The sequence below is a fragment of the Bemisia tabaci genome, chromosome 1 (genome assembly GCF_918797505.1).
Source record: "Bemisia tabaci chromosome 1, PGI_BMITA_v3".
Lineage (NCBI taxonomy): Eukaryota > Metazoa > Arthropoda > Insecta > Hemiptera > Aleyrodidae > Bemisia > Bemisia tabaci.
Genome location: NC_092793.1, coordinates 56,917,942 through 56,931,601, shown reverse-complemented (window position 1 = coordinate 56,931,601; position 13,660 = coordinate 56,917,942). Strand labels below are relative to the sequence as shown.

The 13,660-nt window shown below is 40.1% G+C and overlaps 1 protein-coding gene across 1 annotated transcript; it reads left to right on the top strand.

Moving 5' to 3' along the window:
- Positions 1 to 2,939: 2,939 nt before the first annotated feature.
- Positions 2,940 to 11,844, top strand: LOC140225378 (uncharacterized). Its single transcript, XM_072304064.1, has 5 exons — positions 2,940 to 3,098; positions 7,753 to 8,008; positions 8,536 to 8,655; positions 9,340 to 9,422; positions 10,801 to 11,844. Exons 1-5 carry the CDS (start codon positions 3,036 to 3,038, stop codon positions 10,954 to 10,956), a joined length of 678 nt encoding a protein of 225 aa, XP_072160165.1. The 5' UTR covers positions 2,940 to 3,035; the 3' UTR covers positions 10,957 to 11,844.
- The last annotated feature ends 1,816 nt before the right edge of the window (positions 11,845 to 13,660 follow it).

The following is a 13,660-nucleotide window of genomic DNA, read 5'->3' as shown; positions in this document are numbered from 1 at the left end:
CGGCGCGGCGCACTATGGTCCACAGACCCTATTTAACGGAACTTTAGTCAAATTTTGAGGGTGGAAAAAATTAAAGTTTGGCACTACAGTTTTATAGTACATACTCTCATGGATCGTCACCTAAGTTTTCATCGACTAATAATGATTTATAAGATTGTGACGGACCCTAACAACAGAGCGCGCGACAGGTCTTCATTAGCTGATTGTGAGCCGCATTCGGTGCTGCGTTACAGGGTGTTTATTTTACCGAGTTACGCCTCATCTATGTACATTTTTGGGCAACATGGATCCACCTGATGGCAAGTGACTTCCTTTTCACCCCGTTTCATTAATTTTGAACCGAAATTTGTATGCTTTTGAACGCTCCAAACATACGCCAAAAAATGCTAGAAATCAGTGAAATTCGTAATTTTTAGGAAGCTCTAACTTTTTTTAATTCTAGTTAATGCTTTGCGGATTGAGAAATCTTGTTCAACATATCCTTAAGTTTAAAATGATGCCAATTTAAATTGCGCCTTTTTGCGCCTAACGTCGAAATCAATTTTTTTCGGAGTGCACCTCCGTACATCAAAATGTGGAATATTCCATGTATTTTTGGCGTTTTTGCGACTGTTAAATTTTTTCTAGGTACAAAATAAAAGTATTCCGATATATTTTGATCTACTGAGTCCAAAAATGACCTTTGTTTTTTCTTATCACCTCTCACTTTCCCGAAAAAGCGACTTTTTCCCGGGAAAATTAGCAATTTTGACATATTTTTGTCATAATTGCAATTCATGTTGATAAATTATACTGGACCCGTGATAAAGAGATTCTGTCATGTATATTAAGCTGCTAAATCCGAATATGACATAGGTTTTGGTTTATCACCCTCCAGTTCTCCGATAATGCCGATTTTTCCGCGCCTTTTGGTAAAACCTTTCCCGGACTCTAAGTGTGTTAAAAATACGGTTTAAAATTGATTTCGATGTTTGATATATCGGTTCTTATGTATTTTGACTTGCTAAACCCAAATATGACCTTAGATTTTTCCTATCACCCCTCATTATCCCGGAAAATTCAATTTTCCTCGGAGAACGAGCTTTTTTGGTATTTTTGCGACGATTTTCCGTATTCTGAGGAAAACGGGGGGTTGTAAGAAGCAAGTTGAGGTTGAACTCCGGTTGAATCTTTCTTAAGACGTCAGAGAACACCTAAAGAGGAACTTGGAAAATCGCTACAACTCCATAGAATAGGAAAATTGGCGCAAAAATACCAAAAAAGCTCGTTCTCCGAGGAAAATTGAATTTTCCGGGACAATGAGGGGTGATAGGAAAAATCTAATGTCATATTTGGGCTTAGCAAGTCAAAATACATAAGAATCGATTCATTAAACATAGAAATCAATTTTAAACCGTATTTTTAACACAAGAGTCCGGGAAAGGTTTTACTCAAAAGGCGCGGAAAAATCGGCATTATCGGAGAACTGGAGGGTGATAAACCAAGACCTATGTCATATTCGGATTTAGCAGCTTAATATACTTGACAGAATCGCTTTACCACGGGTCCAGTATAATTTATCAACATGAATTGCAATTATGACAAAAATACGTCAAATTTGCTCATTTTTCCGGGAAAAAGTCGCTTTTTCGGAAAAGTGAGAGGTGATAAGAAAAAACAAAGATCATTTTCGGACTCAGTAGATCAAAATACATCGAAATAGTACTATTTAGTACCTGGAAAAAATTTTACCTACATGTTGCAGAGGTCAACGGTCGCAAAAACACTAAAAATGTCCATTTTTTCCGGGTAAAATCGGCTTTTTCCGGAAAATTTAAGGGCGATGGACCAAGACGGAGGTCATATTCGGATTAACCGCCTAAAAATACATGAGAATTATGTGATCTCGACCGAGAGACACTTTTGTTATTGTTTTTATACATGTCAAAATAGGGTGGAAAAAATCCTCTGTCTTAAAAGCGCCAGAAATCACATTTGAAGTTAAGTTTCTCGGTCAGGATGTTACCATTTTGTTAAACTAAGGTGTAAAATGAAATCAGCGACCCAAAAAACATAAGATCCAACACCTTTTATAACGGTGCAGTGCATTTTCGAATAAAGTTCCGTTAAATCCAGTCTGTGGACCATAGTGCGGCGCGGCGCAGCGCAGAGAGTATTGATGACGAAGATTTGAGATGGAAAGGAGAAGCCCTCCGCGCGGCGGTCGGTATGTAACACATATTAGCGCCTACAAGACTGCATGAATACTTCACGCATTGCGTCAAAAACAGTGCGGGCAGCTTGGCTCGGCGGCGGAAGTTAAAATTATTATACCACATTTATGTTTGTTCTTTCATACTTTTTTCGTTCATTTCTTATGAATGTTAGTAAAATAAGTAAAATCTTCAGCGTCTTAATTTCTTAGTGAAACTATAGTTATATTGATTATTTCATGTTAAAAACAAATTTGTCAAAGACTAAAGCCGTCTAGAAATGTATATGTAAATTTGTTCAATTGTTAATTTACAATTAAAAAAAAAAAAAAAAAAAAAAAAAAAAAAAAAAAAAATCTTTTGAATGGAAGGCCTTGTCCACACAGAGGTAGGTTTACGGAACTTAACTTCCCGCAAAGTTCCGTGAACTTTTGCTGGTAATGTTGAAAGGACTTTCGCAAAAAATGTGTCCAACATGAGTAAACGCGTCTTATGCACCCCTTTTCCTCCGGTACGTTCACTTGAAGGTTTTTATTGATGTTTCAAAACGAATGAGAAAGGGGCGGCAAAATACAGGCGGCCCATCGGCGGCAAGTAGGTAAATCCGGCCCTGGTTGACAAACTGCTAAAAATTCTAAAGGTGCCGCGCCAATGCCGCAATAATTATCAAAACAGGAAACACAGAAACCGGAATCTGGCAACAACACACTATATAAAACTTATCTCTGACATCAATTCTGATGTGGAAAAATATGCCACGCATAGACTTTGTAGGTTTCATTCGATGTAACTTTTTCGCATCATAAATAAGTGCAGTTTCAGTGATGTAAACTTTACTGAAGTATGGTCAAGATGAAGTGGAGAGTTAACGCGATTGGATGCTGTTATGTGTATATACTGATTCATGTGAGCACAGACCTAACTAATAAATCTAAAGACTTACATCGACAATTCTCATGAGATATTTCCTACTTTTTTTAATCATTTGGAACGAGCTTTATTTGGGATTTATCTGAAAGCAAATGTCTAACATACCCATACACTTCTTCAATGCAGCGTCAAAAGCCCGCAAATCTTGGAAATAATTTTTGGTTGAGGGTGTCCCGGCAACGTTGAGGCAATATTACTTATGAGATAAAAAATAATGCTGCCAGGGGATATTGTATTAATATATTAGCAAAAATCAGTGCTGAAGCTTTTTCATACCTGAACGTTAGAATCCGCTATGTTACAATAATTTGTATGCCTTTTTTTGGTCCCTAGCGCCGGGCAATATTGCGTCCAACATTGTTAGGCTTTTAGTAAAGTATATCAAAATCCCTCTGAAGTATCACTTACAAATGTCAAAAGTGCGATATAACTGGGAGTAATAAACGCCACTCATTATCTCAAAAGTAACGTTGCCTCAAACCAAACCGTTGCCAAAGACCACCATTTCCCAATAATATCCCTTGCAATATGTCCCTACCGTACTACTTGGAGAATTTTGTCAATTTTAATTACGTAGGTATTGAAGTTACGATTATCAATAACTATTTACATTCTATTCTTTAAACTCAACAAGACTTTATTTTTTTTTACAATTACATTTAGCTCTAATGACTACTTCAGGATGTATGTACCGATGCACAGAATATACCTTTACCATGTGCGTTAAAATTTTAGCAAAAGTATGTGTGTATGTATGAGCCGCTTTTACGGCGCGCTAGGGCGCTCTGCGACGCCTATTCTCCACAGGAATCTGCCATGGTAGAGATCCTCCGGAAGCTGGCATCTCTCCATCTCTTCACGGATGCCCTCTACCCACCGTTTGGCTGGACGCCCTCTCCGTCGCCTACCTGGGGGGACCCACTCCAACACCTTCTTCGGCAACCTGGTATCAGCCATTCTCTGCACATGCCCATACCATACCAATTGCTTGGTCATGATATCGTGCACAATCGTCCCCTCAACGCCCATTATCTCTCGGACACGTTCATTCCTGACACGTTCTCTCCTCGAGATTCCAGCCGATCTTCGCCAGAAATCCATCTCGGTCGCCTTGAGCATTTCTTGGGTCCGCTTCTTCAACTGCCACACTTCACTGCCATAGGTGATAATAGGCTTGACAACCGAGTTATAAATCCTCTTCTTGTTGTCTTTGGAAATCCTTTGGTCCCAAAGGATCCCATTAAGCATGGCGATGGCTTTCCTTCCTAGAAGATTACGGTCCCGAATGGCCTGATCCAGCTTCCCATCCGAAGTCAGGTTCACCCCCAGGTACTTGTATTGTTCGCAACTTTCTATATGTTGACCATCCTCCAGGACTATGCTTTGCTGAGCACCTCCGACTGACATCTTTTTTGTCTTACGGACACTAACCTCGAGGCCCCATTTGCGGTACTCCTCCACCAACTTCCGGGTCATATACTCCGCGTCATCGTGATCTTGACTTATGACTACCTGGTCGTCAGCAAAGCATAGCGTGAACAGTGTTTCCTGGTCATTCAAAGGGACGCCCATGCCGGCACACTTTCTTTTCCATTCCTTCAGAACGTGCTCTAGATATATCTTAAACAGCGTCGGTGACAGACAACATCCCTGCTTAAGCCCTTGGTGACAAAAAAACCGTCTGAAAGCCCTCCTTGGCACTTAATTCTAGCAAAAGCCCCCCGATAAAACTGCTTGACTGCCCCAATAAGTCCTTTACTAAAACCAGTTTCTTCTAGGACTTCCCAGAGTTTCACAAGAGGAATACTATCATAAGCCTTTTCAATATCCAAAAACACTAAATGAAGCTCCTGGCCAACAATTCTCTTCTTTTCGGTTAACTGGGTAACACAGAACAGATGATCAGCGGTAGACCGACCAGCCCTAAAACCTGCTTGCTCCTCCGCCTCGAACGGGGTCCACTCCTCTTCGATCTTCGCTTTCAACACTTTTCCATAAATTTTACTTATCGTTCCTGTCACCGCTAACCCTCTGTAGTTCCCACAGTCATCCTTCCTTCCTTTTTTATGCGACGCTGTTATCCAGGCCTCTTTCCATTCTTTCGGGATGTCATCACCGTCAATGCACTTCTGCAGCAAATCCCTGAGATGGTTAACAAACTTGCCAGTCCCACATTTAATTAACTCGGCTGGAATGTTTCCTGGCCCAGGAGCTCTTCCATTCATCAATTCCCTGATTGCTTTGACCACCTTCTCAACTCGAATTTCCATTGAGTGATCCCCGACTATATTTTCAGCATTCCCCGTTTGAAACTCTGGTCGTCCTTCCGTCAATAATTTATTAAAATGTTCGTCAAGCTGTGAGATTGTTATCGGAGATATAATGTCCCGTTTCATGTCCCTTCTTAGGCCTTTGATCAGCTTCCAGCTCTCAGCACTCTTCCTTCCCCCCAGGTATGTGTCAATCCTTGAGCAGTTGGTCTCCCAAGACTCGTTTTTCTTCCTGGTGATTAAAAGACGAACCCTCGCCTGGGCTTTCCTATACGCGCCGCGGGGTGTCTGCAGTCCTAGAAGCCAGATAGTCATGGTACTTCCTACGCTTTTCTTCAATTACCTCCTCTACCTCTTTGTCCCACCAGTAGGGTTTCTGTACATCCTTGCTCTCATTACACATACCCAGGGCTTCCTTCGCAGCTGAATGTATGCAACTTTTGATGAACTGGTACAACTCTTCTGCAGTATCGAAAGTTTCTACTCCCAGTTTCTCATCCAGCCGCTTCCTGTAGAGCACTTTCACGCTTTCATGCTGTAAGCTATCGATGTTGTAGTGCACTTGTTCGATCTTCGTTCCTTGTGGCTGGCACTTCTGATGTTGCAAGGTATTCCTCTGCAGCCCATACTTAACCGGAAATGCAATCTCCGCCTTGAGAAAATGGTGATCACTACCACAGGAGAACCCCCGGCAAACTCTTACTTGTTGAACCTTCATGGTACTCGTTTGCCTGGTGACCGCGTAGTCGATGATTGACTTCAGCCCCCGAGTTTGCTGAACCCACGTGTACTTATGGATATCTCGATGTTGGTAGAATCCGTTCAGTATTTTCAACTCGTTTTGTTCACACATATCAATGATGCGTGCACCGTTGTCATTCATCGCCTCTTCACCGAAAGGTCCAACAACTTTAGAACCATTCCTTCGTCCGGTTCTACCATTCAAATCTCCCATGATAATGACCTCCCTTGTCCTTCCAACCCTCAGAACCTCGTCGTTGAGTTGCTCAAAGAACTGATCCTTTAGATTGACGGGAGCATCATCATTCACACCATATACTCCTAACAGGGCCACCTTGTGACCATGCAGTGTAAGATGCATTCTGATGATCCGCTGGTCTACTGCTTCCCAAGTAGTTATAGACGGACGCAAACTTTTCCGGATAAGTATGGCGACTCCTTGCTGTGCGCGTTGATCTTTACTGACACCACTATAGAACAGATCATAACATCCTAAGTTTTCTGATCCTGTGCCTTTCTTTTTCGTTTCTGTTAACATGGCGACATCTACATTATACTTTTTTACCTCCGATACAACCTCTGTCAATTTATTAGAAATGCCCTGTACATTCCATGTCCCAAAAACCATTGTCCTTTTCCGTAGTTTGTGTCGCAAAATCAGTTTTTTTCCATTATCACCGAGGCTATCTTTATTAGGCTTTTTAACATTAAGTTTTTTTCGGGTATCGGGGAGTTAGCCCGATGCCCCAACCCCCAACCTGGAGGACCAGGGTTTGATTTTGGAGTACCGCGTCTCCTAGACAGGCTGCTTTCACCACAGCTATGAGCCCTGTCTGCCCCTCTGATGAGTGGTTCATACGCCATGAAGCCGGTGACCATCTCCACCCCCCTTTAAGGCAGGGGCTACCAGCTGGGGTCCGCAGGCTTGCTAAACCTGTGACAGTACTGAGTACAGTCCCCCATACGGCCTAATAGCAAAAGTATATATATGAATAAGGCTCGTTGTCGAAAACTCGCCTAGCACATACGCGGAATCAGGAAGGGGAGGTTTGGGCTTACTACATAGAAATTTGCAATTAAGACCCCGAGAAGTCTACCCGGATACTTCCAAAAAATGTGAGGAATTTTTTTTAGTAAGTGCGTTAGGTTCATCTTTCATCTTAAAAGATATAAATTGATCAATTTTCGGCGAACCAGCATAAAATTGCACCTGAGATGATTTAATTTTTTCCAAAATTTCCAGAGACAGGCCCCGCAGACCTCCCTCAAGAGGTAAATAAACCCCCAACCGTCCTTCGGAAATAGAGGAGTTTCACAGATCCCTCTGAATGGAGTATTTTTAGTAACCCCCCCCCCCCCCCCATAGAGACCTCCCTTGATGAGGTGTTCCTCTAGACCTCCCACAAAAATTCCTAATTCCGCACATGACCGAGTACACGCTGGGATAAAATTGGTGGAGCTGTGAACCCGAGGGGCTAATTTTGTGTGATGTGTAGCTTAGATACAAACCTTTCCCGTGAAAATCAATTCGATCTTCTTTTTTTAGCCTTATCTATATGTGTTGTAAGAGTCTAACACTACACCTAATACGTCGAAATACGTTGAATCGGTGTTCACAGACTGCCGTCGTTACTGGGAATTATGAGGGCACAACCGTCAGCCCCAATTCACAATTCAACATCACGCACAAGTTATATTTTGAGATCGAGCAACAGGGTAAAGAGCTTGGAAACATCATCTTCGGGCTCTACGGTGATGTGGTCCCGAAAACCGTAACCAACTTCCGAATGATAGCATTGATGGGCATAAATGATACTGATCTATCATACATGAGATCCAGATTTCACAAAGTCGTACCTGGAGTCAAAATTATAGGTATTCTTAAATCCTTACATTTTAAAGGTTGCTTTCTCCTAACTGCGCTATGCAGTCAGATTCCTTCTGACGGCATACCTACAGAGGATTGAGTTAATTAGAGCGGTCGGACATGAAATATTTGAATAAAACTGCAGATTTTGACGTTTATTTCGGCACATTTTAACTTTTGAGGGGAGCTTCAGATGGAAAATTTCACGAGAAAACCAATGAAACCACTTTTAAAATCTCAAAATTTTGTATAAACGGAGTTATAAACGTTTTAAAGTTTCCAAACTTTGTTCGACCTCTCCTCTTAACTCGATCCACTAAGCGGCACAGCCTTTCGCCCTCAAAAACCTGCCTGTCGAAACTAAAAACAAGATACTTACAAACAAAACACAGAGCTTTAAATTTATCGCTTGAATAAAACAAAAATAGAATTCAGAAACAAAAAGTCCAAAATGAATTGAAATAACGTAACGTCCAAACTGTATTATGTTGTGGGTAACTAAAAATAATGCAAATAATTGATTTATTGTATGCAGGAGGAGATGTTATAAATGACGACGGCTCTGGACATACAAGTATCTGGAAACGATTGTTTGAAGACGAAAATTTTCTCATCAAACATTCTGAACCCGGGATAGTTAGCATGGTCAACCATGGTGAGCACAGATACAATTTCTGATAAGTTTTTTCTTTCTTCTCTTTTAATTTTATCTTAAGAGTTTAACTCAAGTGGAAAGAATAAGACGTAAACTGGTAGTGATGCATGATCCTCTCTCTGAGGACGAAAATGCTTCCTCTTGAGTATCTCAGGATTTTTGAAATAGAAGGAAAAATATTTTTTGGGTTTGAAAATTTTTCACCCAAATTTTCTCATTGACTTCCCGCACGGTAGTCATCGACTTAATTCCGACGAGACGTAGAAATTAAAGAGACATTTTTTCGCTCATTATTGGAAGCAGATTAATCTGCTGGCGAAGTATTCTGGGTATTGACATTTTCAGAAGAGCCGCGTCACCTACGACGGGGAAGAATCGCATGAGGAACTCAGTAATTTTTTTTAATTGATTTATGATTATTATTATTATTTTTACGTGTGTAGCTCCCAGTGTAGGTATACGTACATACTAGAGATACTTTCATATGCTATAACATAGTTTAAAGTATTTATGCCAAAAGGAACTATTTGCATGATTGCGTGGAACATAGTTCCTGTTAGGCCCGCCATATCTCATCCAGGCCGTGGTACCAGCTTTAGGGTCAGGGCCTCTTGACTGCTATCTTCTTCTTCTTCTTCTTCTTTTTCTTCTTCTTCTTCTTCTTGAGCAGTGCTTTTGTTTCAGGCCCAAACACGAATGGGTGTCAGTTTTTCATAACTCTAAAGGCTTGTCCATCGTACGATGGAGTTAACGTTGCGTTCGGCAAGGTTTGTTGTCAGCTTTTTTTTTTTTTATTTCGCACGTGTCCTTTACAAATAATATGACATACCTATTAGCGATACAAAAAATAATAACTTGATTTAACTTCCTTTTTGATTCTATGAAACCCAATCACTACTTTTTCATTCAGAATTCCCTTCAGGTTTAATAGAACTCGCTGAATCAAATGCCTCATTCGCCCGTCCACGAGGAAAAGAGATCTTGATCAAAAAACTCCAACCAAAATTATTGATGACCAAGTTTAGAGACGGTTTCTGCAAATATTTGGTGTCCAACAAAAAGAAAAAAAAGAAAAAAAGAAGGAACCGGAGTTTTGATGGTTTAAGCTTGGACTTTGAAAAAAAAATACGCTCCAGGAAAAGCTCTTTTAACAATTTAACATGCTATTCTGCCATGAGAAAAGCACGGTTTTGCTAAAACACAATGGAACCATCTCTTTGTCCTTTTTTTGGCTCAAGAATGAACCCAATCATTCTTATTCTCTGGGAAATGGTGAAAGTTTTTCGAAACTCACACAAACGGTTTGTAACCCATACGCGAAAATCGATATGAAATTCAAGAGGATGATATCTACAAACAGAATCACACATCACACATTCGTAGTCAGAGCTCTGAGCCGGGATAACTGTGCATTCCCGGACGTAACTATTCGTGCTCCTCGGTATGCTGATAGCCTATGCACGAAATTGAAGGCGAATCCTGTCTGCCATTAGGTTTATGCATGATGCATTGGGTTTATCAAAGCTCATTGAGCGAGATAAATGTGTGTTCTTTCAGTACATCAATATTCGCGTTCACTGCTCCCCCATAGATTTATTGCCTGTATTATTGAAATTCAGATTGCAGGATACTATCTTCGGGTTTTATTTTTTCGGCGTGTTAAGTGCAGAGATGGGTTGACAAGATACGATTTTTCTGACGCTGCACTAGGCTTGTTAGAGAACTTGAATATGAGCATCGAAGCATTTTTTACTGGTTTTGATTTCATGTAGGATTTTTGAAATTGCAGCAAAACGATATGCTTGCTCTTGAGATGCACTGGAAAAAAAACTTACTGGATCTAGAGTCCAGACTCTTGAAAACATTGACAAGAAGAAATACTCTTGATTCAATCAGATGTTTGCTTACATCAAAAGGAAATCCGCTCAAATTAAGAGGCTTGGTTCTTGATTTAAGCAAAAATCCGATTGAATCAAGAGTATTTTTTCTTGTCGATGTTTTTAAGAGTCTGGACTCTAGATCCAAAGTGCTTTTTCCCCAGTGTGATCCTCCACACATTAATTGCCCCTCGTATCTGTTTATGTTAAATTTAGCTGCTCCTCTAAAATAATTGGATAACAAGAGTGGTTTTTACATCCATTGCAGGTCGTTCGAGGGATGGATATAGTTTATCAGATCGCCAAGTCCCAATTGGATAGCGACGGAGAGCCTCGGAGTCCGGTAATAGTGACGAGAATTGGCGAACTTCCTGTCGTCGGAACCGATCATCCCTTTTATAGTTGGGTGCAAACTGATTTTTAGAGAGTTCAACAATTAATGAAACAAGCAGGTCGATTATTGGAATGTTGTGTTCGATAACTGGACCGGACAGGACTGAGGTGAAATGGAGTTATGTGATTGGTTATAACCACGTCGCTTTCTCGGTCACGTGCTCTGCTATTTATCGTGCATTTAGCTGGTTTGATTATGAACCAGATACCAGTTAATGAGGAGGTGCCTTCAGCTTGTCGATTATTTAGCTCGACAAGGCAGAACAAAGAGAGCAAGTGACCGAGAAACCATAAAACTGCGTCGGTACATTATTCACCTTGGTCTTGTCATTTCGAGTAAACGAGCGGAAAATTCAATGATCGGCCTACTGGCGCTCTCTCACCTTTATATGTGTTTCATGTACATCAACTGTCATACAATCGATCAATTTCTTTCTTCCTTCCTCTATCAGCAACTTATCGACTGTAAATTGCAGATGCCACAGCGTTATAGGTAATGAATAGGAAAGCAATATCAACGGAGGAACTCCCAACCCACATATTTCGTTTGCGATGTCTTTAAATCTTCGTTCTCATGTGATTTTTTTGAGGAGGGAGAATAAACCAGCATCTTATCTCGAAGTTTTCAAAAAATTTATTTTTGTACAGAGGAAAAAAATCACTGAAGTTTTAAAGAATTGACGTTAAGCGGTTTTTCATTTAAGTAATAAGCGAGGTAGGAATGAATAAAGTTCTCATCCAACTTACATGGTCCTCCTGTATACCTATTAAGAATGTCGTCATTAATACATTATTTCTTCGGTTCAAAATTGATTTGTCGCATATAAGAATTGTACAAATTTTAGAGGCATCAAAACAAATTTAGTTATATACCTGTTCATTGCAGCAGCGTACTTTTTTCTCTCTCGAAGTTTACACCCCTGCTAAAAATGTTCCATGTGGATTCACGTGGAAATGACCCGATTTCCATGTGATTTCATGGAAATCGTCTGACTTCCATGTCCTTCGACATGGAAATCATAACGTTTCCATGAAACTCACATGGAAACCAAGTCATTTCCATCAAGCCGTCATGGAAATGAAAACATTTCCTTGTGAGCTCGACATGGAAATCATAACGTTTCCATGCAACTCACACGGAAACCAAGTCATTTCCATCAAGTCTTCATGGAAATGAAAATATTTCCTTGTGAGCTCGACATGGAACTCATAGCACTTCCATGCAACTCACACGGAAACCAAGTCATTTCCATCAAGCCTTCATGGAATTGAAAATCCCCTTCTCAGTTCGGCATGGAAATAAAAATTGCGGATTTAAACATGAATTTCGCGGCTTTAAAATCTTTCAATTTTTGGGCAATTCTAAATTGGACATACGCTCCGACATGCGCAACATGCGAAAATTACACATCGGAGCGTGAGTGTCGCGTTTGAAGCATAACTACGATGTTGAAGGCGCTCCGCAAGGTGCGCGCCAAGGAATTATACTCGGTATACGGTTCAAACCAGAGATGCAAGATTTTATATGTAACTTCATAAAATGAAATTTCGTGAATTCCAATCATTTTTGAAAACTTCTGTGCTATGGGCTCATTATGACATGAAAAGGAAAAATCTCAAGTTTTGGAAGGGGGGGGGGGGGGGAATGAAGGGAAAAAGGAAAAAAACCGAAAGAAGAGCTATACGATCATTGTTGCGGGTTGCATTAGCAGTCAAATTTTTTCTTCTCAGGCGTATGTTTAGAAAGGAGGTGAAGAAGATCCCCATATCAGGGTGATCGAAAAAAGTCTCAATTTTGGTCATCACTTAAGTACTTTTTCATCAGAAGGTAGTGTTTAGCATGTTATGTTTTTATCTTCAGTTATTAAATCCTCTAAATTTTTTTGTAAAGAATTTGAAAAGAATTGCTGGAACCAATTTTTTTTAATGATATGATTTCGATCTCAGCCCCTGAAAATCAAGTACCTGAAATTTTATGAAGCTCAATAATTAAAGAAATGTGCCAAAATGTATGATGGATAAAAGCTTAGTATGTACTTACATCTACACTCAAGTGAAAGCAATAATAAGCACAATAATCTTAAAAAGTACATGGTGTACTCAAAGCTCCCTGAAGAAAATTAGGGCCACCCTTTCAGACATACTTTGTGGGCAGGCCATCTATGACAGCCATGGGAACTTGTTTGACGGGTATATGTCAGTATGTAATTGATATCAGCGCATAGACCTTCTTGGACTTGTAGGATTTTCTATATCATAGCAGCGTAGTTTTTCAAAGTTCGCATGTTAGCAGTTCCAAACCCACATGTATCTTCCACTAGGCATGTGTAAAGAGAATCTTTCAGCTAAATATGCATCATGCAAAGTAATAATGGATGACATCTGTCATGCAGACATACTCAATAAAATAGAAAATGAACAAACAACACTCACCAACTCGCTCAAGTCTGTAATCCACTGGGTCAGAAAAATCCACTTGAAGACAATGAATCCAAATTTCCGATTAGAACTGGTGCAGGTACGAAGGAACTTTTGAAAACACGATGAGTGCATTGTAAAAATATCTAAAGCACTCTTTAACGTAAGAGAAAAATTAGCACCATGATTTAATAGCTGATCAATACAGAACACCACTCTCAGAAAAGCACTGACACAACACGATTTTTCAGTTCAGTTTTAGAGGAGAAAGCATTTTTCAAAAGATGCGACATCATAGATTCACAGCTTAAATAATT

What these genes read in the sequence shown, in the direction of transcription:
- LOC140225378 (XM_072304064.1), top strand. Translation starts at nt 3,036, where the DNA reads ATGGTCAAGATGAAGTGGAGAGTTAACGCGATTGGATGCTGTTATGTG. An exon ending in ATGTGTATATACTGATTCAT is followed by an intron (nt 3,099 to 7,752) that starts GTGAGCACAGAC and finishes CGGTGTTCACAG; the next exon opens with ACTGCCGTCGTTACTGGGAA. An exon ending in ACCTGGAGTCAAAATTATAG is followed by an intron (nt 8,009 to 8,535) that starts GTATTCTTAAAT and finishes TATTGTATGCAG; the next exon opens with GAGGAGATGTTATAAATGAC.